Source organism: Penicillium crustosum (genome assembly GCF_028827405.1).
Source record: "Penicillium crustosum strain IBT 35664 chromosome Unknown utg000001l_segment0_segment0, whole genome shotgun sequence".
In the NCBI taxonomy this organism is placed as follows: Eukaryota; Fungi; Ascomycota; class Eurotiomycetes; order Eurotiales; family Aspergillaceae; genus Penicillium; species Penicillium crustosum.
In genome coordinates, this window is record NW_026623122.1 from 7,932,644 (window position 1) to 7,956,292 (window position 23,649).

A 23,649-nucleotide genomic window follows, 5' to 3' on the forward strand; every position below is an offset into this window, starting at 1 on the left:
TTCGGGGTCTATGGGGGTCCCCCAGGGACAGAAAAAGGAAGAACTGAAATTTCTGCGGATCGCCTTGAAGGCAGGCTCACATAATCCTTCCTCTGGGAAGCTAACTCGAGAGTGGCTAGGCCCAAGCTAAACCAAATTTGTTTGGAATCATAGCACGTGATGTCCAGGCATGACTACCTATGTTGAATATCCCGGTCCCTAAGATAGAGAGCACGTGCATGTATATATGTATATATCCACCTAGCTACCAGCCTCCTCGGATTCAACACAATTAACTCCTGTCATCTATCCAAACATTGAAGCGTCACTTATAACTCAACAACCTAGACCTCGCCAAGCACGGGTTTGGGTCGGGTTTTCAATTTCTTTACCCGCCCACGGGTAACCCACCGCGGGTTGTTGAGTTATAAGTGACGCTTCAATGTTTGGATAGATGACAGGAGTTAATTGTGTTGAATCCGAGGAGGCTGGTAGCTAGGTGGATATATACATATATACATGCACGTGCTCTCTATCTTAGGGACCGGGATATTCAACAATGACTAAGACCCAACCCAACCCACGGGTAGGGTTTTCGCGGGCGGGTTTGGGCGGTGGGCGGGTTTTGGCGAGGCCTATGACTACCTATTAGCGCTAAGCCGTTCCACCCAAGGTTCGCTCCTTCAAAAAGGATAAGAGTGGCACTGGATGGCGGTAAAGCATTTTTTCTCTGTAGATAAAGTTACTTGCGAGGAACTTGGATTTGATAGTGTATACGGTCCCTACTGAGCGATAGTAGCAATAAATAACTCTAGGTGCAGAAAACGTAGAGATGGATTTCAATTCTAGACCTATACCTATACAACGAATCGTAAAGGCAGCATGTATATGGATCTGATGTCTTTTCTTCCTGCATTTCGGTCGTAACTTTTTATCCGCAGAGGTCGGTGCGGTCCTGACCTTTCTTCCGCTAGACTCACGTTCCCTTGTCGCAGGCTATCTCCCACCTGCGGACACGTTTAGGTGGGGCTCTTCCGCTTAGCGGGCGCTAGTATCTTTCATACAACACTTTACATATTCGTTTTTTACCTGTGTATTGGCCTCATCAGGGCCTTTATTTCTTGTACCTTTCGAAACAAGATTTCGTAATGTGCTGGCCAATTTTCCAAATCCCACTATCGCCACTTGTAATTTGTATCCTTCATACTTGTAACACCAACGGTCTGGTAAACCTTGAAACGAACGAGGCAGGCGCATTAGGTCTAATTAACACGATATACGTGAGTGAGTGTTAAAAAATAAGTCATTGTACAATGACACCACCCTCACCAACCTACACCCACTACCTTGTGCCAAAGATGGTGGACGCGCTTCAACTGCCGAATATAGGATGTTGAACACTTGAAGAAGCGCCTTCAAGCCAGTCTACTAACCAAATTACTAACCCACAAGGATCCCTGTGATATTGACAACTGAGAGGACACATACGGCAATGACCCTTGTATGGGCTCAAAGGAGACACGGCATATATATATTAAGACATGTATTGATCGGATCAGTTTTAGTTGCCCTTTCGGCTTAGCCGCCGGGCGTAAATGAATTTGTGTGTGTGTGTGTGTGTGTGTGTGTGTGTATGTAGCGGGGTCATCTCTCTTGTAACTCTCTGGATAAGCCAACTGGGATTCAAGGAAGATACAACGCGCTGGGACTTTGCATGGTCAAACGTCTCGACCTTTCGGTATATACCCTATCTAATCCCTTTAAAATTCACGATAAAACATAGCTATTTGCAGCTTTGGAGGTGTTTTAGCGAATTCCTAATGATTAAAAGCAGGATATGTCATATATCCTCCAATGTGTTTTCGTCTAGAGAAAATTGAAAGGGAACTTGCATCGCATTGTTACAGGCTTGCAGCTCTGCGAGTTGTTCCTGGAGCCAAGATTTAACAGCTTCCAATTCAGCAATACCGTCCGTTCGTCTCCTCTTTCTTGTCGTGTACCCAGAGGCTGTAGAGCCGACTTGCTCGAAGGAACATTCCGGAAGAAAGTCAGCATGTAACAGTTGTTGCGGATTACGCTCATAAACTGAGTAACACCAATCGGCGTGAAGAGCTCTCCGGTCCTCCCCTGGGATATATATGTGAAACCGATGTCGTTCCAGCCCACCAAAAAAGTTGCTCAGAGTCTGTTGCTCATTTGGCAGTCTCAGCTCTCGAATGGGCTCTCCTGGTATTGAAACGTTTATGGCAAAGAAGGGAGGCTGCTGGTTCTCCCACAATAGTTGTTGCGAGGCTATGAGAGGATTGAACTCCTGTGCTGAGTAGACATCTGTCATAGGGTCTGAGTGGCCTTCTGAATGATCATTCGGTGGATTGTGAGGCATCTCATTTGGCATATCGACTGCTATGTCTGATGAGAGATCATCTCTATGCAGGGCATTATCGGTGGCTGTATTGTTCGATTCAGTAGGGCAATCCTGCGTACTATGTCTATTAGGATTGAGATATCCGAAAAAAGCCGAGAATATAGATCTGCTGATGAATCCTGCCGTAATACGAGGGGTTGTCCAAGTCTGCTCCAATGATTCTTGTGTCAAGGCATAGCGATCAGCCTCTACCGAGTACATAAATGGCTTACCACATCGCTGTGCGATCGGAATCTCTTCCTCATTTTCGGGATAGTCCTGTGATAGCGGTGCAGGTAGATTGGCTTCCTGTGCTTGAAAGCCACCAGCCAAAGGGGGCCAGATATTTCTCTGTCCGGCAAGCCAAAAAAAGTGCCCCCAAAGCACCGCCCGATTTATTGTTGCCGGCCTTTCTGTCATACTTCTCAGGGAAGGACGACTATTCCCAGGTTTCGGGCGAATCACGCGTCGCTTATGGTCAGTCATTTCAAAGCCGTATTGAAAACTAAACCGCCAGAGTTCGTAAAGGTCGGGACGAATCATTTCTTGCCTGAAAGGGGTCGGCATGGGAACAGCTGTGCCCCAATGCTCCCCCACAGCTTCATCGATTGTGAGCTTTCGCTCAGGATTAGGAACGAAAAGCTGTTGCATCACAGATCGCCCAACTTCGAGATACAGCCTATCTTTAAAAAATGTTTTCAGTGTCGGAATAGGATAATCAATACCCTCGAGTCGGTTCCATATTTCACAACGCCGTGCTTCATTCTCAATCTCTTTGAAAAGTTCGCCTGTTTCCATTCGAGTCTTGAGAAAAGCCAAGTCTTTTGCTGATACTTTGGGTGCTCGAGACTGAAGTAACTTTACGCTCACGCCATCTACCAGAGGTAAATAGTCGTCTCCTCCCATCAAGTACGAGAAAGTTGTGCCGATGAGGCGCAAGTAGTTCATAATAGGCTGCAAGATTTGGGCTAGTTTAGAGATTGAACACGTAAATGGGACGGCACGTACCTCGTCACATCGCATCGAAGTCACCTTGTGGAGTAACCCGATTCGCATACCCTCCCAGATGCCTGGTATTGGCAATAGATCATCAAAAGCCTGGGGCAGGCTCTGGTGTTTCAGAAATGCTCTAAGATACTTTCCTTTTTTGCTCCCGTCTGTCTTTTCCAAAATAGCCCACCAGTGATTTGATGCTATAACAGCCCACAAGCGATCTGGATGTGTTTCATGGTCGATTAATCGACCGTAATAACGGATGCGCTGATAAATCAGGCCATCTGGCGGCGTATGATCGTTTGGGAAGCGTTCTTGAAGAGACCTAATGAATTTGTCCTGGAGAGAGTCACTGTTTTCTATGTTGGTGGCTTCATTTGGGTCAGATGAGATGTATAACAACAAGTTTGGGATGTGATGAAGTTCGGTCTCCTGTGTTTAGTCTTACTGCCACGCACCTTGCCGGTCTGTTACGTAAACATCGACAATCCACCACTGATTCCGCGGAGGCCTAAGCTTATTGCGGGCAGCTGTGATGAGGTTCTCATGATCTTGAGCGCGAAGCTCATAGTCAATATCCACGTCCAACCAAGTACAAGTACCGTCTAATTGCCGCGGACGGACACGATTGCCCCAGTCTGCTGCAGGAACTAGAACTGGCACATGACACTCCTTCTTCAAGCGCTGGCAACCTTGGATATCCATGATTTTCTCAAGTCTAGTCACATTTTGACGATCATCCATTTGTCGCTTGAAACTTCGATCCCAAGAAAGACGGGAAATATCAACTCGCGCTGATAGCTCAAAGTGAGTCTCTTGATACGTAAAGAGCTCATTCTCGGCTGCTTCCACTTGAGCTTGGGACAAACGTGGCATGATTTTCAAATTCTCAAAACGTAATTCAAAAGCTCTAGCAAAATAATCTTCATGAGGATGAGAATATATAAATGAATTCGTTGTTTGAAGGGATGTTTTCACCGTGAGCTGTACGCCTGAGTTGTGCACATTTGGTTCACCGTTTATGTTGGATGCAGCCCACTGTACACCACTTCGGTCACTGATGGTCTTTAAGGATTTGCAGTGGTATCAATAAAAGAGGAATCAAGTCTTTGAGGGTACCCGCTTTTTTTCCGTCTCCCATATTTCAGTTGAAAATATCAGTATTGCAAGAGTACAGTATGCACGTTCAAAAAATATCACACCAATGAACGAGACATCTATTCCCTAGCCTAGATGTGCCCCGTGAAAGCCACCAATCCTCCGTCGAATCCCCTTGACACAACTCCCTTAACCTCCCTCACTTTTTAAAAATAATCAAAGATCAACTCCAGAGCTACTGTAAATTTCTCCTTGAAGTCAGTCGGACCTACATATCTTACTCCAACTCACCAAACTACAAGCAAAATTTAAGCACTTTCCTAACCAGGAAATAAGTTGTTTTCCATTGGCAAAGTAATTCCTTCCATAAGCCTTGTCTCCCGGTGCGCCAATATATGTACTGAATCTTGGGCTGATTTACATTACACACACACACACACACAATTCATTAACGCCCGGCGGCTGAGCCGAAAGGGCAACTAAAACTGATCTATCAATACACGTCCTAATATACATCTGCTGTGTCTCCTTCGAGCCCATACATGGATCCTTGCAGTATATGTCCTCTCAGCTGTCAATATCATAGAGATCCTTGTGGGTTAGTAAGTTGGTTAGTAGACTGGCTTGAAGGCGCTTCTTCAAGTGTTCAACATCCTATCTTCGGCAGTTGACGCACGTCCACCATTTGTGGCACAAGGTGGTAGGTGTGGGTTGGTGAAGAGGGGGGGTGTCGTGTCGTTGTGTTGGTTAACGTGATTAGGTGGCGTCGAGTCGGCCCGTTGCGATCGCAAATCGTATTGAGGCTCGCACAGCTTCCAAGTTCGGCGTCCAATGCGGATTATCAGAAGGCGATTTCCCGCCCAGAAAGAAGGAGAGATTTCCTCGGTGAGTTTGGCTACATTGCAGCAGTGCTATTCGTTGTGTGGTCCACTTCCGACATCGGAAGAGGAAGTGTTCCACGGTCTCACTCGCTTGTCCACATGCACACTGATTCGTGTCTGCCACGTTGATCCGACAGAGATAGCTATTGAGTCTGGCCATGCCAGTCCGGAGTTGGGCCAGTACGCTCGCTTCCTTCCACGTCAATCGATCATACAGCTGTCGAGTGTGCTTTCCTGGCAGTGCTGCATCTACTCTTTTCACGTGTCTTCCTACGTTCTCCGGCAAGTTATTGCTGGGAGCCGCATGAGACCGAGCGATCTTCAGCGTTGTCGACTTCATTCTGGGGGCAGGTTTTTGCAGGGCGGCATCCTTCTGGGTCGCGGTCCTGGCTTGCCCTTTGGCCAGACCTAGCGGTTTATTGTCCGCGCTGGTAGGGCCAAGAGACATAAAGTAGCTTTGGCAGGCCTACTTGCATAGACCACTACCCCAGTTTTTCACCCAATAAAGAGGCTTCTGGACTCTTGAGGTGGACAAAGCCTCTCACCCTGGGTGTCTCTCAGTTTGCTCCTTAAGCATACATCACGGGCCAATCAACTAGGGCGACACCGCTTTGATCAGGCTTAGCTGATCTCAGGCCCTCAGTGCGAGTGAGGTAGTTGATTCCCGGCTGTTTGTATACCGACACGCGCATCCGTCCTCTCGGGCCATACAGACAGTCTCTTAACAGGCCCCGACCCTGTTGCAGTGGCTGCCATTGTACACCACGCCCCGCGAGAGCTTGAACTCTCGTTTCGCGTTACCTGGGGAGGTCTCCCCCGCCAGGCCGACCGTGTCTTGCAGAAAGCCCTCGTGTACGCTCCGTCCGGCAGTGTACGTCGGCCACTTTCCACTAACCAAGCTTGTTCCCCAATGCCTGAGCAGGATCGATGGTTTGCCCGTGGCAACGCCTTAACGAGTTCCATCGTTTGCCACCAGCCAAATGCCAATCCCTTCCAGAAATCCCGTGTATCTCCCAGGAGGATGCCCGTGTCTCGGTGCTGTCCGTGTCAAGAAGAGGAGCCGCGTCAAAGGTTGCCCGTGGCCAGGCCTTAACGAGGTCTTTCGAGGCGGTATCTTCAGGTCTTAACGAATTTGAGTCTTAACGAGGTCTCCTGGGCCTTGAACGAGGTCTGTTCGATATTAGCTTGACTGCCTGTGTCACCGGTTCACTACCGCCTCGCCGCATCTCGCACGATGCGATCCCAGACCGTATGCAAGCTCAGGGGTGTCCTGTCTTCTTTTTAGGGCGACACCACTTCTGCTGGTAACGCAAGACCAGCTTCTGGGCCCGAGTGCGAGTCGGGTAAAAAGAAGTCGGATGGTTTTCGTATCCCGTTATCCCCTGATTTTGGTGTGGTTGTGCGGTCGCTTCCCGCACCGGGCCGAACCGCACAACCACGGCGGATTCAATTTGGTCTCCTCCACGAGGATTAACACCGGACACCACGAGAAGGTATGAATCCATTGTCCCAGCAGCCTGGCTAGAACTGCTGCCCAGTGCGAGCTCACTGGGGGCGCATACAGTACAGACAAGTGCAAATCCAGCTTCACCAGTTTACACTCAATCATTCTTTCTGGGCCCCACTGCCAAGCCGCTAGTCTAGGAACTGGGTATATATTAATGGTCCTGTATACATTACGTCATGAGCATTTTGCTTAAAACGACGATGGGCAACGGAGTACCAATGGCTTGCACTCCGTTGTGAGTTAAGCGGATGGACATAATTCGGCTCTATAGTTAATTAATTTGCAAAGGATCCCATGACTTAAACACGCTATTTTAATTTACCCCGTAGACGAATCTTACATATCGTGATGAAGCTTTCTTGAGCTATATATTAGTCAAAGACTTGCTAGGACTCTTCGACAATAAGATCTAATCTGCGTCCTCTTCAACCACAACGTTCGCATGCCGGAAATGACCTTCTGCACTTTCTCTTTTCGCCCCGACGACATCCAGGCTTCATTCAAGAAAATCTTTGAAATCTTGACCTGTGTGATGTTGCCAATTCCGTCTTACGAATGCTTTGAGTTCCGCGAAGAATTCCTCGATCGGGTTTAAGTCAGGCGAGTACGGTGGCAAGTACAACAGCTTGACACTAGCAATTGAATATAGTTCTATTATTTGTTCAGTATGGTGAAAAGACGCGTTGTCCATGATGAGAACGGATTTGGGCTCCGGCCATCTACCACAATGATGAAGAAGCTGTTTAACAAAGTCCTCAAATATACTCGCGTCTATCGATCCTTGGAAGATTCGCGACATCAGGATACCATCTTGGCAATATGCTGGGAGGATTTGATACCGCTGGCCGCGCTGGAAACGGGAAACCTGGACAGGTGTTACCCCGCGTGGGGACCAGCCGGTCCTCCTGAACCCAGCCCGTTTATCACAGCCTGATTCGTCTATGAAGACCAGGTGATACGAGCGAAAATCTGAGAGCTGATGCAGATAATGATCCCTCAGATCCGCATTTCGTTCTTGTGCTATTCGTCGTGCTACCTTTTTAGTCCAACCCTGCGATCGAAGGGCTCGACTAACAGTGTATGTGGACACGAGCAGTTCGAATTCGTCATATAAAAAGTCTGCCATTTCGTCTAGGTATAAATCCGGTTTCCCAATCAAGTGTTCGCATAGAGCTTCGAGCATAAACGGTGTGATCATACGAGGACGGCCACCAGGGATCAAGGGTGCTCGAACATCGCCGAATATTCGGAGGTTGTTACTGATAGTTATAATCGAACGCTTGCTGCAGCCAGCCGCTTCTGCCATCTCTGAGGTAGTCAGCGATCTGCTGTCAATCATATCACGAATCATCACAAGCTGGGAGGGGGCAAGCCGAGGCGCCATGATGGTCTTTGTCGCGCTGTTACTCGAAGCAGTTGGTGGGGTTGGTAAGGGCGTAAGGGAACAACCTGGGTCGTCTGGGTCGGTTCGGGCCGACTGTCCAGCCGAAGGCCCATCCAGCCATTGCACCAATAGAAATGAGCCTTTAAAAATAGCCGCAACTCTGTTGGCGGCTACCCCTCTTTCTCAAGCTTCAACCTGAAGCAATTCCCTGGTTCCACCTAATCTCACTATCCTGCCGTCTATCTTGAGACAAATCGAGATTGATCCAGCCAGCAAATTTATTTTGACAACTTGAAAATATGAGCTCGTCTCTCTACTGATATAATGAATCGACCTCAACAACAAGACCCGGAGTCGACGGACTCCTACACAATAGCATGGATCTGTGCCCTGCAAGAAGAATATTTCTGTGCATGCCGTATGCTCGACGAAGAGTTCACCGGGCCGGATATGAGCGAAGCCAACGATGATAATACGTACGTCTACGGTCGTATTGAGAAGCATTACGTGGTGGTTGGTTGTCTTCCAGCCGGTCGGTATGGCACCCATTCAGCTGCCCGTGTTGCCCGAGATATGGTTCGAACGTTTCCACATCTACGGTTCGCACTGATGGTAGGCATTGGAGGCGGCGCTCCGACCGCCCGAAATGACATCCGATTAGGGGATGTTGTCGTGAGTCAACCAACAGATGGATTCGGCGGAGTGATACAATATGATCTGGGCAAGCTCAAAGATGGTCGGTTCCAGAGGACAGGTCAACTCAACGCGCCGCCCGAGAAACTTCTGGGAGTTATTCTGCAGATGTGTCGACTATTCAGTGATAAAAAGAAGCCAGACAGATTCGCGGAACATCTTCAGCGTCTTGATGATATGGAAGATTATCAACGACCAACTGTTGACCAGCTTTCTTCCATCGAATATCCGCCTAGGGATACAAAAACTTGCAAGGAAGGCGCTTCACACTCGGTAGTGGTCCGCCCAGAACGCCGCAACCACCGTGTATTTCATGTTCACTACGGAAATATCGCGTCAGGAAATACTGTGCTCAAGGACGCTATTATGCGAGACAAATTTGCAAACGACCCAGAGCTGAATATCTTGTGCTTTGAGATGGAAGCTGCGGGTCTGATGAATAATATTCCGTGTCTAGTAATACGCGGAATCTGCGATTATTGTGACTCTCACAAAAATGACGACTGGCACAAATATGCTGCGCTCACTGCTGCTGCGTATGCACGGGAGCTACTCTTAGTTCTGCGGCCGCAGCGTGTGGATGCTATGCCAAGTTGGGTAGACCAAGTGACACAGGAGCTTCAACGAGGTTAGATCCCGAATTCAACTTTTAGGACATAAATAACTTTCTCATTACATTCCCTCACTCGGCCTAGTTAACCGGAAAATTGACTGGGGTAAACTGCAAACGGTTGAAGATGCGGCATTTGATTCATTTATGGACCAACATGAAGATGAATGTTTCCCAGGTACCAGAACCGAGCTTCTTTCCCGGATCAAAAAATGGGCTCAAGCTTCGGAAGCCAAACCTATCTTCTGGCTGAATGGCAGGGCTGGAACAGGCAAGTCGACAATTTCCCGAACAGTGGCGAGGTATTTCAAAGAGAGGAAGCAGCTAGGAGCGAGTTTTTTCTTCAAGAGGGGAGAAGGAGACCGAGGGAGTGCCAAAAAGTTCTTTCCAACAATCATCAAACAGCTTGTTACGCCTTTTCCTCAGCTGATCCCAGCGATACAGAGAGCCCTCAGCGATGAGCCTGAAATTGCAGGGGAAATCCCTGAAAGACCAGTTTGATAACCTGGTCTTTCAGCCCTTGCTCAGTTTAGTGGCATCAGACACCCAACCTACAACCATAGTGATAGTGGTTGACGCACTAGATGAAGGTGAACGGGATGAAGATATAGGGCCGCTCGAAATCAGTTTCACCTCTTTGTTCTTTTCGATTCTTTCTCGAACTCTATCCTGAAACACGCTAGTCTATTTTTAATTTTGTTTCTCGTAATATGGTGAAACGTATTTATGGATGAAGTCACACGAATTGTTTTTTATGTAATGTAATGTACTTGAAATAAAACACATTCCTCTATGTCTGGCATTATCTGATCATTAAATAAAGACTTTCTTTTTACGGGTAATAGGTAAACTACTGTAGCATTGCGTGGTCGCTGTCATTATGATAATAGACAGGGAGCCAACGTAGCACAAACCTCCGTGGATATATCAGTAGCATGAAATCGAGAAGATTGGTCCCCCTGACCAACTTCATCGGTCACCTGATTGCGGGGTAAACTTCCAAGTCAGCAACGCCAACTTTGGTACCACCAAGCATCGACCTGATTCGAGGACTATTATGGCAACTATCTCATATGACGGCCCTAACTCGGGGCTTCAAATCGGACAGAACCATGGCCATATCACTGCTCAGTTCTGTAGGTAGGAGAAAGTACGACTCTCACAGAATGTGACTAATCAGTTCGATTATCTCAGTACAATCGGAAGCGTCATTGAATCAAGCGTGCCTGCGGGATCTGCGAACGACGAGTCCTCATGATAACAAGGACCGCATCGAACGAACCAACGGAGGGTTGCTGGTAGACTCGTATCGCTGGATTTTAGACAACGAGCAGTTCAAACAGTGGCAAGACAACCAAAGTAGCCGTCTCCTCTGGATCCTGGCAAAGGCAAGACAATGCTTCTGTGCGGGATCATCAATGAGTTAACCCGATCGATCGGGGATACTGCAAATATCTCCTTCTTTTTTGCCAAGCTACGGACGTACGAATCAATAATGCAACGGCCGTTCTCCGTGGCTTGATTTATTCACTAGTCGAGAAGCAGCCATCACTTCTCTCTCATGTACGGAGCCGGTACGACCAAGCGGGAAAGTCGCTGTTTGAGGACGTAAACGCGTGGAATGCGCTCTCAAAAATGTTCAACAATATTTTGAAAGATCCGACCTTACAGAATACTTATTTAGCGATCGATGCGCTCGACGAATGCACAACGGACCTCCCTTTGCTTCTGGACTTGATTGTTCAGGAATCATCTACCTATTCGCACGTGAAGTGGATTGTCTCGAGCCGTAACTGGCCTGGTATCGAAGAGCGTCTGAATACTGCAACGCAGACAGCGCCTATCTCATTAGAGTTAAATGAGACATCCGTATCTAACGCTGTGCAACAGTTCATTCGGCATAAGGTTCACCGATTGGCAGAAATCAAAAAGTATAAAGATAAACTCCGCGATGACGTTTACCGTCACTTGTCGTCACACTCACAAGGCACTTTCCTCTGGGTAGCCCTGGTTTGTGAAGCTCTTGCCAGACTGGAAGTGTCACAGAGGCATGTCCGTAACAAGCTTAAGGAGTTCCCGCCTGGACTGGATGCGTTGTACGGTCGAATGATTGATCAGGTTGGAAAGTCAGAAGATGCTGAGCTCTGCAAGCGAATACTGGCTGTAATGTCGATAGTGTATCGGCCTATCACTATTCACGAACTGACCGCCCTAGTTGAAATACCTGATAATCTCTCCGATGACGATCAAGCTTTACTGGAGATCATCGCAATTTGTGGCTCGTTTCTTACTAGGCGTGAGGACGTTATTGTTTTCGTCCATCAGTCTGCAAAGGAATTCCTGCTCAAAAAGGCGCGAAGCGAGGTGTTTCCGGAGGACCAAGAAGCCGAACATCTTATAATTTTCTCGCGATCTCTACAGACTATGTCCAGGAAACTTCAGCATAATATCCTGAATATTGAACTTGTTGGGATTTCGACCGAGGAATTCACACACCCACGTTTGAATCCTCTAGCAGCTATAAAATACTCTTGTGTGTATTGGGTTGACCACCTTTTAGAAGGTTGGTGTGGTGAAGACAAGCATCACACCCTTGACGATGGAGGCTGTGTGGACAGGTTTCTACGGCAGAAATATCTTCACTGGCTTGAAGGCCTCGGCATTTTGGGATGCGTACCAGAAGCAATAACCGCTATGCTAAAGCTGGAGGGCTTACTCCATGTGAGTGTCTATTAAAATTCCGAAAATATCTGGATGTTAACGAGGCACTTTGTAGGAGAATGGAGTATCACTGGACCTGCTAAGGCGAGTTCAAGACGCGTCCCGGTTCATTCGTTACTACAGACATGCAATCGAAAGCAGCCCGCTTCAAGTGTATAGTTCAGGACTTGTCTTTAGCCCAACTCAAAGTATCACGAGGATATGTTATCAGAAAGAGAAACCCGATTGGATTTTGAACAGCCCAGTGGTAGATGAAAGCTGGAGTTCATGTCTTCAAACCCTCGAGGGGCATAGGAGCCCGGTCAGCTCGATTGCCTGGTCGCCAGACGGGAGCCAACTCGCATCGGCGTCAGTTGATAACACTGTCAAGATCTGGGATCCGGCCACCGGCCAGTGCGCATCTACCCTCGAGGGGCATGGTAACTCGGTCAGGTCGATTGCATGGTCGCCAGACGGGAGTGGGAGTCGACTCGCATCGGCGTCAGATGATAGCACTGTCAGGATCTGGGATCCGGCCACTGTAGACTGCGACATCGCCCATGGACGGGCGGGTGGGCAGTGCCCACGGGCCTTATGTAAGCGGGCGATGGGCACTATCCATACGCCCATGGACGGGCCCTACCCTTAGGGCCCATTGTCCATGGACACCGTGGGCGCCCATGGGCCTTTTTAGTAAGCAGAATTTCTTGACCTCGTGACCTGCATTATTTGTGCATTTTTTTCTCTGTATTTTTGAGTAATTCGATTACATGTACAATGACTTGATACTACTGTCAATTTTCTGACCGAGGTCAGAAATGAGCTTTAGAAGCCTTTATACAACAACTTGACACATTGTCACTTTTTTGACCGGGGTCAGAAATAAGCCTTGGAAGCCTTTGCATAATGACTTAGGCATTCATTATATTCATATATTTACACTAATACGATACAAATTGATCATTATTAGGTTTGCCACGCTTCCTTGCTTCTCTTAAACCAGGGCGCTTTTGAGTGCTACCCTTATCTCCATAATGAGGGAGATGAGGACTGCTCTTATCTTCGCTGTCGACTAGCTCACTTCTCTGTCGCTTCCGCGTACTTAGCACTATAGAAGGACGAGGAAGCTGACTCTCCATCATAAACTCATACTCGATCAGTCCAACAGGATCATTATCCTCGGAATCCTCACTATCGCTGATTGGTTCAGGCATGTCAGTGGTAAGCTTAGCCTCTCTCTGTTCGTCTGCTTCTTGCATTGAATCCAAGGACGTATCCTCATCGGGTAGTTCTTCTATTTCAATGTCGAACTGGGTTTTATACCGGAACATTATGATATCCTGGACTGTCTTCGTACTCAGCCGCCCACGTCGGTAGTGGCAGACATCCCGTGCTAAATTGAAAAGACGTTCAACTCTAGCGCCTGTTGCAGGAATAGAGAGAATGTCGCGAGCAACACTGGAAAGAATTGGGAATTCATTACCTGGTCGAAGTTCTCCCAGACATCTAATATGTGTTTTGCATCCTATCGTAGCCTTTGTTGTGTCTCAGTACTGCTGCCGCGTACTGTGGTACGCCACCACTCGATAAACTTTACTTTGGACGCGTTGTTCATCGCGTCGTAGAGGATAAACTGCTTTCTCCGATCGGGGCCGACGCGTTTGAGAGAGCAATCAAGAATAGCCGGTTGAGTGAACTCGGACTCTATCAGTGAGATAGAAGTCTGTTGGCTGTTGAAGAGACTGGGATCAATATTTGGATTAAGGTTAGGATCAAATATATCGGCGACGTAGGAGAGGTCTGGTTGGGAGCTCGGAGGAAGTGAAGAAGGCCCTGCGGTATAGGCACTAGGTTGGGACATGGTTAATGTGATGTAAGGGATAATATAACGACTATAGGAGAGTGAGTGATCTGAACTTACAATAGGTAACTTGCGACCGTGTGAAACGAGGATTACTAGTAAAAGGGGTGCTTTGTATAGATCTGATAGATCGTAAATTGAGTGTAGACCCACTATATATTATAAGCTGATTGGCTATAAGTGTCTTTGTCCATGGGCATGCCCGTGGGCACGCCCGTGGGCACGCCCATGGGAACATACCTAAACGCCCATCTTGAGTTACAATCGAAGGATTTAAAACTCCCAGAATAATAACACAAGTCTTTGAGTGATATAATTGACAGAATTTAGTGATATAAGCTTATAAAATAAGAATTATACTAATTATCTTTCGATCTACCTATGAGAAATATACTAGAGTGAGAGATAAAGTAGAATCCATAAGTAGTATTTTACTTATAGAAAATGCCAGGCATGTACCACTGACTTAAATATATATCTTCAAGCTGTTACAGTATGATTTGATAAGTTAATAAAAATACCACACAATATGATGTATTTCGATTAAAATTTTATTCCAATTCGTATCATATATATACTAGTTTCTCATATACATAGATATTTCAGTAAAATTTATAGATGTTGTAGATTAAAACTGCCATTTTACATGGAGTTGGCAAAACAGGTGTAAATAACAGTTATTTATTATGCAAAGTCAGCGAGTTATACGTCCATTTTGGGTGACTTTATGCAATGGTGGGCATCGTGGGCATGCCCGCCGTGGGCATGCCCGTGGGCCTTGGGCGTTATGGACGGGCACTCGAAAATCCAAATAGCCCAAGGCCCACCGTGGACGGGCCTTGGGCACCTCCTAGGTGCCCATGGACGGGCGATGTCGCAGTCTATTTCTCCCTACCCACGCATTCAGATCGCCTATTTCTCTGGGTAATATGCCTCCTATTCGATCACATCAGACTAAACTACCTTCTACAAGAGCCCCTATTCGCCCACTACATCAGAGAAACCAAGAACTCAACCTATCTCGCGCACAAAACTTATTAAATTATAGATAGTTGCTAAGCGGTCTTATAATCAGATTCACAAGACGTATCCTACAATTCCACTATCTATCATTGAATCTACGATTTTGGCCGCATCGAAAAGAATTAATTACTAGCTACTACGCTCTAGGCGCCCTCGGAAGCTTAAAAGGACGATATTAAGAAGATTGACGATATGATTAACAAAATTCCATGCGTTTTAATTTAGGACCTCCTTAAAGGTGTCTTAAATAAGGTGAAACAAACCTCTATCTAGCGCTTTATGCACGAATAAGGCCGCCGAAAGTGATTCGTCCTTGAGCGCCTAAGCTTAACCCCCCAAGTATGCGACTATATATCTTCGCTGGGCACTTGAGTACTATGACTTTACGCATCAGTATATACGGTCGAAAGGGGTATTAGTGATGGCCGTAAGTACTGTACAATTTTACGCCTCAAAATAGGTTAACTGCTTAGCGAGATATCCGCACAGTTCTATCTCTAGGAAATAGACTAAAGACTGCTTTCTCGGGATCTACGAGGTGAACTGGCCTTGTCCCTCTGTTCGGCGATCCGAGCAGTGCACACGGGGGTGTGTATCGCTTTATAATTCGCGATCTTTACCAGCGAACACCACCAACCTTGATCACTAATCGCTGTGCTCAGGAATGAAGCCGCAATATCGGAAGTAATTCCTGCTCTATGTATGGGAAGAACCAAATTGGTTGGAAATTAACTTGGACTTCATGTTGTTTATATACCCTCATGTATTCCCTCAGGAAGATTAATCAAGCTTTCTTTTGCATTACAACACTCTCAATATCTTGCGAACGGTAAGCTCTAACCGAAATGCTTGATTTGGTATAATACTAACGAGTTGATCTGATAGGTAAAATTGATGTTTAGCCTTTTCAATTCTGGAGAGAGAACCAATCTCATTTCCCTGTGATCCCCTTCCTCGCCTGTGACGTGTTCTTTATTCCGGCAACAGGTACTAGGATAGAGCCACTATTCAATGCTGCTCGAGATGTTTGCCATTTTCGTCGTAGTCACCTAGTCTATCGCACAACCCGGGTTTGGGTCGAGATATCGGACCCGGACCCGGACCCAGCCTGGGTCCGGGTCGAAGTCAGCGAACCCGGACCCAACCCGGACCCAGCGCTGGGCCCCCAATGGGGCCCCAGTAAAACCCAACTTTGCATAAAAACAAACTCTTGGCGTTCATAAAGTTGCTAAATAATCAACATGTAATCTTCGTATTTTTTTGTGTTTTAGATCGAACCCATATGAACTCACTTATTCGACATCAACTTTATATGACTAAACTAAATAGACACTTTATATCATTTTATATTGGCCAGATATTAGTTTATTACCAATAAAAATTAAAGATAATCATGGTTGTAGTGGTATTTGATAATTTAGGTTTGCTGACATGGTTGAAGTTGTAGAAATATATTTTGAATACAGTGTAAAGTAGTCACTCTATCCTTACACGTTGAGATCTCCTTTCGACTACTACTATCTCTGACCGCGGTCAGAAAATTAATTATACGATTAAAGCCTTATTCTACTATACTTTCTAACCGCGGTCAGAAACTCTAGCTGAGGGGATCTTACAGTGAGCGCGGGTAGAGCCCGAGTACTAATACTCCTAGTTTCTGACCGCGGTTAGAAACTCTGGCTGAGGGGATCTAGCAGTAAGCGCGGGTAGAGCCTGAGCCTTAGTACCGGCATTAGCCCGTTATAATTGCTGGGTTTTGCTGGGTTTTGCTGGGTTTTGCTGGGTTTTGCTGGGTTTTGCTGGGTTTTGCTGGGTTTGGCTGGGTTTGGCTGGGTTTGGCTGGGTTTTGGCTGGGTTTTGCTGGGTTATGCTGGCTCTAACCCACTTAAACCTATAATATATACCAATTAAATGCTAGTGAAGTAGGTACTTTTGATAAACGACGACTTGATCGTTCAGCTCTCTATTCACAGCTAGGGTAATACGTCTTCTGCCCTTTGTAAGTAAATCCCTTCTCTTATTCTTCCCCTCGTAATTGATCATTTATTTATTTCGCCTATTATGTCCCAGAGCCAGCAATCTAATTTGACATCCTCGATTTATGATGGAGATATAGACAATCTTGGTTATCTTACCCCTTCAAACCGACTTGGTACCCCTGAACCATCCACTAGCCAGCAGACGTTCGATCTCGACTCTATTGACTCCGAATTCCTTCGTCCGATTATTCCCCTTATACCTCCTACCTCACTTCTACGTGTTGGTCCCGATCGGAGAAAGGCATTTGTTCTTTATGACAAAATGACTCATACCGAATGGGTCGACTGGTGGTTACAGACTGATTTTGGAAGGAAGAGCAAGATCCATTGGGACTCAAACCACCAGTCTGATGTTTGGGGTAGGTTTAACCAGGTTGCAAATAGTATCGATGGGGCACCAAAGGTTATGTGTAAGAATTGCGGCCAGATTCTTGAGCATCCTTACACTATCCATCCTCATCCAACGGGCGACCGGAAAGCACAATATCATGGCACATCAACAATGTCAAAACATATCAAGAGCGCAGGGTGTCGAAAGGCTAAGGGTGGATCAAAGCTAGAGATCACAAGATTCCTCAGCAAAGCTGTATGTTCTATTATAACTTAATCTTTTATTCTCCTTACTAAATTTTTTTAGGATGATACTCCGACCGAGGCTCCTTTCTCACAAGAGGCCTGGGAGGAAGAGATTTTATCCTTCTTATCTCTTAATCGACTCCCATTTCAACTTATCGAGCACCCAACGTTTCAGAGCCTAATTCAAATGGCTCGCACCTCTCTATCCACCCCGTTTATCCCCTCTGCTGATACAATTCGTCGTCGGCTATCAAGCACAGTTAAGAGTCGGCAACAGAGTGTGCTTCAGATGCTTCCATCTCACTCAAAGATATCTATTGCCCTTGATTGCTGGACCTCTCCCTTCTCACAGGCGTTTATAGCAATCACTGGCTATTTCATTGATAGCGACTGGGTATATCGAGAGGTGCTACTAGACTTCAAGCCTATTTATGGGGCGCATACTGGTGCAAACCTAAGTAGTGCGCTGATAGAGACCCTCACAGAACATGGAATCGAAGATAGGGTGTTTGGGCTGACAACAGACAATGCATCAAACAACAAAACTCTTATGGAATCCCTTCAACAGGTTTTACCGGATGGTGTTATTGTTATTCGAATTCCTTGTCTTGCCCATGTTATCCAACTTAGCCTGAACCAGCTTCTTGGACACATCAAGGCAGTTCCAGAAAATGAGACTACAGAGACAAAGTGGACTGATCAACAGTCTAAAATGGCCCAGCAGAATGCACAACAACAGCAGCGAGGGATTTCTTCTACGCTGAATAAGATTCGTTACCTTGCAATATATGTGAACGCTAGTCCCCAGCGCCGGGAGAGTTTTTACAATCTCCAGCCCCAAAAAGTCAAGATTGCCCCAATCCAAGATGTGAAGACCCGGTGGAATTCAACATTCCTAATGCTTCGCCGCGCGAAGAGACTACGGTCTGTTTTTGGCCCTTTTTGTGAAGAGTATGCTCGTCTTGATCTGCTACCAGATACCGAAGAGTGGCGTCAAATTGACTATCTTCTTTGTATCACGGAGCCATTCTTTGATTATACTCTACAACTCTCAAAGACTCGGGATATTACTGCACATTATACTTTTAAGATATACAACCGGCTTTTTGAGCATCTTGAACAGTCAATGAAGCAGCTCAGACGGAAGCGTGTTCTATGGAAGAAACAGATGCTTGATGCGCTCGAAGCTAGTCGACTAAAGCTTGACGAATATTACTCTCAGACTGATCATATCCGAGGGTATATCTTTGCGATATGTACCATGCTTGCGCCTGTGAATAAGTTTCAATTCTTTCAAACTGATGACTGGGATCAAGAGTGGCGCGATAAATATCGCCAGGCATTCCAAAAAGCTCTCGTACCATATCAAGATCGGCTTTCTCATATACAAGACTCGCAACCTTCTTATAATCAACCTCGACCAAGTTCGAAGCTTGATAAGATGTTGAATAGTAATAGAAGACAGCTGTCGGGAGTCACAGATGAGATAACACAATATCTCGATAGTGGTATGTTAACCCTAAATAATATTAATATTTTACTAACTAGTTAATAGATACGATTGAAATTGCGCCTCTTGGTTTCTGGAGAGAGAATCAACACCGCTTTCCAGCTATTGCAGCTCTTGCAAGGGATATTCTCTCAATACCAGCAACAGGCGCTGGTGTTGAACGACTATTTAATACCGCTCGAGATATCTGTCATTACCGCCGGGGAAGAATGAAGTCCGAAACAATCCAAGAGCTTATGATGTTCCTTTGTACTTCAAGATTCGATCTTGAGGAGCAAGAGGCTAAGCGACTTGAAGAGTTTTTTACACAAGACGAAATTGAAGTGGCGAAGGAAGAGAAGGATGAGAGACCCGATGGGGTTGAAGTAGACCCAATTAGTGATACTGAAGAGCTAGATAAAGGGGATAAGGAGAATAAGGCGATAGAGGATATTGAAGATGATATGATTGAGCCTAAGCTACCGGATAATGGTACGCAGCTCCGATTATCAGGACGGAAGCGTAAACAGCGAGATGATGATAATTTCCAGTATCACTAGTTAGCTAAAATATTATCTTCCTACCCTAAATCTACATACTCTTGATATAGATAAGATGCAAGAGAAATACCCAAAATTACAATAAGAGATTGTATAAATTATGCAGTGAGGATTCCTTGGTATATTTGTCTTATTTGTAACCCAATTGGGGCCCCAGTATGGGTCCGGGTTGAGGGTAGTAACCCAGAACCCAGCGCTGGGTTGAGATTTTGGACCCGGACCCAACCCAAACCCGGGTTGGGTCCGGGTTGGGTCCGGGTCCGGTTGGGTTCTGCGGAAGCCTATAGTCACCTGAAGTTAGTTACAGTGGAAGAGATGATATTGTTTCTGTGTGCAACAAGGGTTGATCTTAGGGAGAATGAGGTAGGACAACTGGAGCAGGTCTTTGAGATTGAGGTAGTAAGAGAGAAATGGAATGAATATTCAGAGGGCCTAGAGATAAATATGATAGGTAATACCGAATAACAGGAGGACAGAGCTTCTGATCTAGTAGATATAGGGGAGACTGAACCATAGCTACCAGAGAGCTCTACTCAGGTATGAGTGTCAGGGCGAAAGCTAGTACGAAGAGAGGATGATGTTGTCGTGCATTATTGGTAGATTATGATGAATTCAATTTGCTCGAACTGCAGAAAACTAGTTTGCTCAAAAGATGTGTAATCAAAATACTCGAAAATTTAGTAGGAGACTGCATTATTTCTGCAGTTACGGGATGCAGGGTTGTTCAGTCTGCTTACACCAAGATGGGTACCCCATGGGTTATAGAATTTGACCAAAACCCGGGACAGGTTCGGTTAGGTTTGAGTTGGAATCGGGGTTTATTTTGAAGTCTGGACTAAGTAGGTACTGCAGCTTTCAGACACCAGCGCATATAGGAGAGAAGCAAAAATGAAAACAACTTCTTAGTATCCACGAGCTAATTAAGACCACTCTTAATCACTAGTACCAACTAGTTTTAGGTAGTTAGTGGGATCGAGGTATGTATGTGTGCTTATTGGGAAATTTCTTAGGAAACGAAGTACAGGGATAAATTAACCCCTCCCCCCTCTTTTCTTTAATTGCCATATTTCATGCATAAGCCTTCTCAGCCTCGGCCGACAAATCCTTCATCGCCTTATTATTATCCTTCGCACCATAAGTATCCGCGTACCGACCTGCAATCCAATCCTCGACCGAGATAGGAGGGTACTTGGCGCCGCTGGCTTCTTCACAGCCTGACAGACATTTCACAATATACTCTGGGTTACCAGAGAAAAAGAAAGGGACAGAGTAACGTTCTTTTCCTGTCTTATTGATCACGCGGTGCAGATTGGACACGTAACGGTCATTAGTCCACCGCATCATCATGTTGCCAAGGTTTACGACGAAGGCACCTTCCAGAGGCTTCACGTCAACCCAAGTTGAGTTTTCTTTTTCCACACCTGGAGGCCACCGACCATGTCTTGCAGAAGAATAGTGATACCACCAAAGTCAGTGTGAGCCCCAATTCCTAATTAATCCGATTGTTAGAGGCTTTTCTTGCTCCACCACGTTCGTGACTCCCTTACCTCTCTCATCAGAAGATGCATTAGCCGGCTGGGGGGGATAATGCAATAGACGTAGTATAGCGATCGGCGTGTCAACGTAGTCTGCGAAAAAATCCTGATCTAAGTTCAATGTAGAAGCCAGAACCCTCAAAATATTGTGCGCCAGCTTCTCAATTGCTTTGAAATAGCTGTCGACAATCTTCTTGAATGATTCTGGGTCGGATACATCTTCGGGATACTTGTTAGGTCCCAAGTTGATTTTACGTCCAACAACGTAAGGGTGGTCAAGAGGGAGGTCGGTGCCAAAATAGTAACCCTCTTTCAAGTCACCCTCGGTTTTTTTCTCAAAGTTCTGCGCTCGCAACCGTTCGTAACCACGGTTAAAGCCGCCAATGTCTAGTGATTCGCCATATTAGCGGAGAGCTTCGCAAACATGAATCTAACGCAGTGGCTTGCCCTTGTTATACTTCTCCTTGATCTCCAACGGGAGTTTAAAAAAATCATCCGATTGTTTTAGGATTCCCTGTCGGAGGGACTCTGGAACGCCATGGTTGATAATTTGGAAGAAGCCGAAGCTTTCACATGCAGAGCGAACTTGCTCGATAAGTCTATGTCTCGCGGGCTGATCTTCCCCGTAGAAAGCTTGAAGAAGATAAATCAGCTGAATGAACTAAAGAAATAAACTTGATCGTGTCATCTGATAACGAGACAGCTGACGTACGCGAAAAGTCAATTATCGGTGGAGCCTGTTTGGTCGGCATATCTGCGATAAAGCTAAAATCGTTGAATCGTTGTGATGTGAAGAAAAGTACTCAGATCAATGGTCTCGCTTAGGTGCTCATTTAGGGCCATTTATAGGAATGGTGCTCTGAATAATCGACAATTGACACAACTAATCATGATGCAAGTAACCCACGGGATCTTTATCAAGTCCGCGGCCGAGCCTCGCTCCCCACTCTATTTCCAATACACAACTTGCTATCTGAAACGCAGGCCTGACATATGTGCTTCATAGATCTCGGCAGAGTCCGTCCATGGACACCCCTAAGATGTCCATGACCCGTCCATGGACGCCCCCCTAGTGTCCAACTTCCAACTGCGCTAAGTCCAGCCCAGCCCGCACGCGCTTAAGTACCAAACCTGTCCAAACCTGTCCCAACCTGCCCATTCGTGCATTAAACAATGTATAAATATGATTATTCAGCAAGATTATAAGCATATCTATGTATAAATACCCCGTATAGGCGGGTTTGGGCGGGCAGGTTTGGACAGTGGGCGGACACCCCCTTATCCTGTCCGCCCATGGATATTAGTGGACCGTCCAAACCCGCCCAGTAGGCAGCTTTGGGCAGCTTTGGACAGTCCATACGTGGACTCTGCCGAGGTCTAGTGCTTCATCTTCTATTCCGCGGTCGAGTTTCATTCATCGTTCTTCCGCTTGCCACGGGTTGTTTCGGAAGGGATGGCATGGCCTGCCCTGGCCAGCCGTGCTTCGAATACGACTTCTAATTCAGAAGGTTCTTGATTTGGCTCTGAATCACGACTACAACTGGAGTTTTCTCGGTGTGAACATTAGATTAGATTATTGATTAGAGATTCTACTACTTGTAGGGGAACGAACGGGCTTCAAAAAATTTCGTATACTCGCGAATTAGTTCCCCTGGTTCATTTGATGCTCCGGGTATTCAATGATTCCCCGTTAACCTTTCGCACTTGCAACTATTTTATTCAAGGAAAAAAACTGTAATTTAATTCGGAGATCTGCACGAAGAAGTGACAAATGTAGCTTACACGGACAAGGCATATACCAAGTTCACTGTCCACAGCTACTCTCGTCTTGGCTTTCCGCGACAATCGACCCCGGCAACGAAGCGTATCACCAAAAGCTGGACACTTATAGGGTGATACTGTTCGATTTCAGATTACCTGCGTTCGCAACACCTAGCGTTTTCAAATACTTCAATGTCTTGTTGTCCACATCGCCAAAGTTTCTAGCACCATCCTTCTGTTCTAAACTACCCCAAGTCAATCGAAGTCGGACTTTGTAGTAGTCGGCATACGTCAGTTGTTGCTCATCGGTATTATCCGGCAGTATCTTGAGCTGAAGCTTAGTTTCTATAAGGGTCAGGATCAGGTCATTGAAGAAACAAGGAAAATTAAATCAGATGCAATACAACATACCGAAATTTGGGTGCACGAAGTAAGGTATACTATAACGATCCTGAGATCTTGGTACTTTATCCCAAGAAATGCGGTGCATGGTGGATTTGAGCTGCTTTCCAGTCCATAGAGATAGAGCGTCACCAATATTGATAGTAACTGCGCC

At 46.1% G+C, this 23,649-nt stretch overlaps 5 protein-coding genes across 5 annotated transcripts; 3 read left to right on the forward strand and 2 right to left on the reverse strand.

The window, feature by feature from the left end:
- Positions 1 to 1,819: 1,819 nt before the first annotated feature.
- Positions 1,820 to 4,252, reverse strand: N7487_002979 (uncharacterized protein; the record flags this gene model as incomplete). Its single annotated transcript, XM_056870726.1, has 3 exons — positions 1,820 to 3,337; positions 3,392 to 3,747; positions 3,835 to 4,252. 3 exons carry the CDS (start codon positions 4,250 to 4,252, stop codon positions 1,820 to 1,822), a joined length of 2,292 nt encoding a protein of 763 aa, XP_056735510.1.
- Positions 4,253 to 5,230: 978 nt separating this feature from the next.
- N7487_002980 (uncharacterized protein) lies at positions 5,231 to 5,803 on the reverse strand (the record flags this gene model as incomplete). Its single annotated transcript, XM_056870727.1, has 1 exon — positions 5,231 to 5,803. The coding sequence occupies one exon, from the start codon at positions 5,801 to 5,803 to the stop codon at positions 5,231 to 5,233; it is 573 nt and encodes a 190-aa protein (XP_056735511.1).
- Positions 5,804 to 6,589: 786 nt separating this feature from the next.
- On the forward strand, positions 6,590 to 6,829 carry N7487_002981 (uncharacterized protein; the record flags this gene model as incomplete). The annotated part of the gene is made up of 2 exons (XM_056870728.1): positions 6,590 to 6,604; positions 6,641 to 6,829. The coding sequence occupies 2 exons, from the start codon at positions 6,590 to 6,592 to the stop codon at positions 6,827 to 6,829; spliced, it is 204 nt and encodes a 67-aa protein (XP_056735512.1).
- A 1,741-nt stretch (positions 6,830 to 8,570) lies between these two features.
- N7487_002982 (uncharacterized protein) lies at positions 8,571 to 9,572 on the forward strand (the record flags this gene model as incomplete). The annotated part of the gene is made up of 1 exon (XM_056870729.1): positions 8,571 to 9,572. The coding sequence occupies one exon, from the start codon at positions 8,571 to 8,573 to the stop codon at positions 9,570 to 9,572; it is 1,002 nt and encodes a 333-aa protein (XP_056735513.1).
- Positions 9,573 to 10,606: 1,034 nt separating this feature from the next.
- On the forward strand, positions 10,607 to 12,898 carry N7487_002983 (uncharacterized protein; the record flags this gene model as incomplete). The annotated part of the gene is made up of 4 exons (XM_056870730.1): positions 10,607 to 10,685; positions 10,744 to 10,953; positions 11,084 to 12,270; positions 12,326 to 12,898. 4 exons carry the CDS (start codon positions 10,607 to 10,609, stop codon positions 12,896 to 12,898), a joined length of 2,049 nt encoding a protein of 682 aa, XP_056735514.1.
- Positions 12,899 to 23,649: the final 10,751 nt, after the last annotated feature.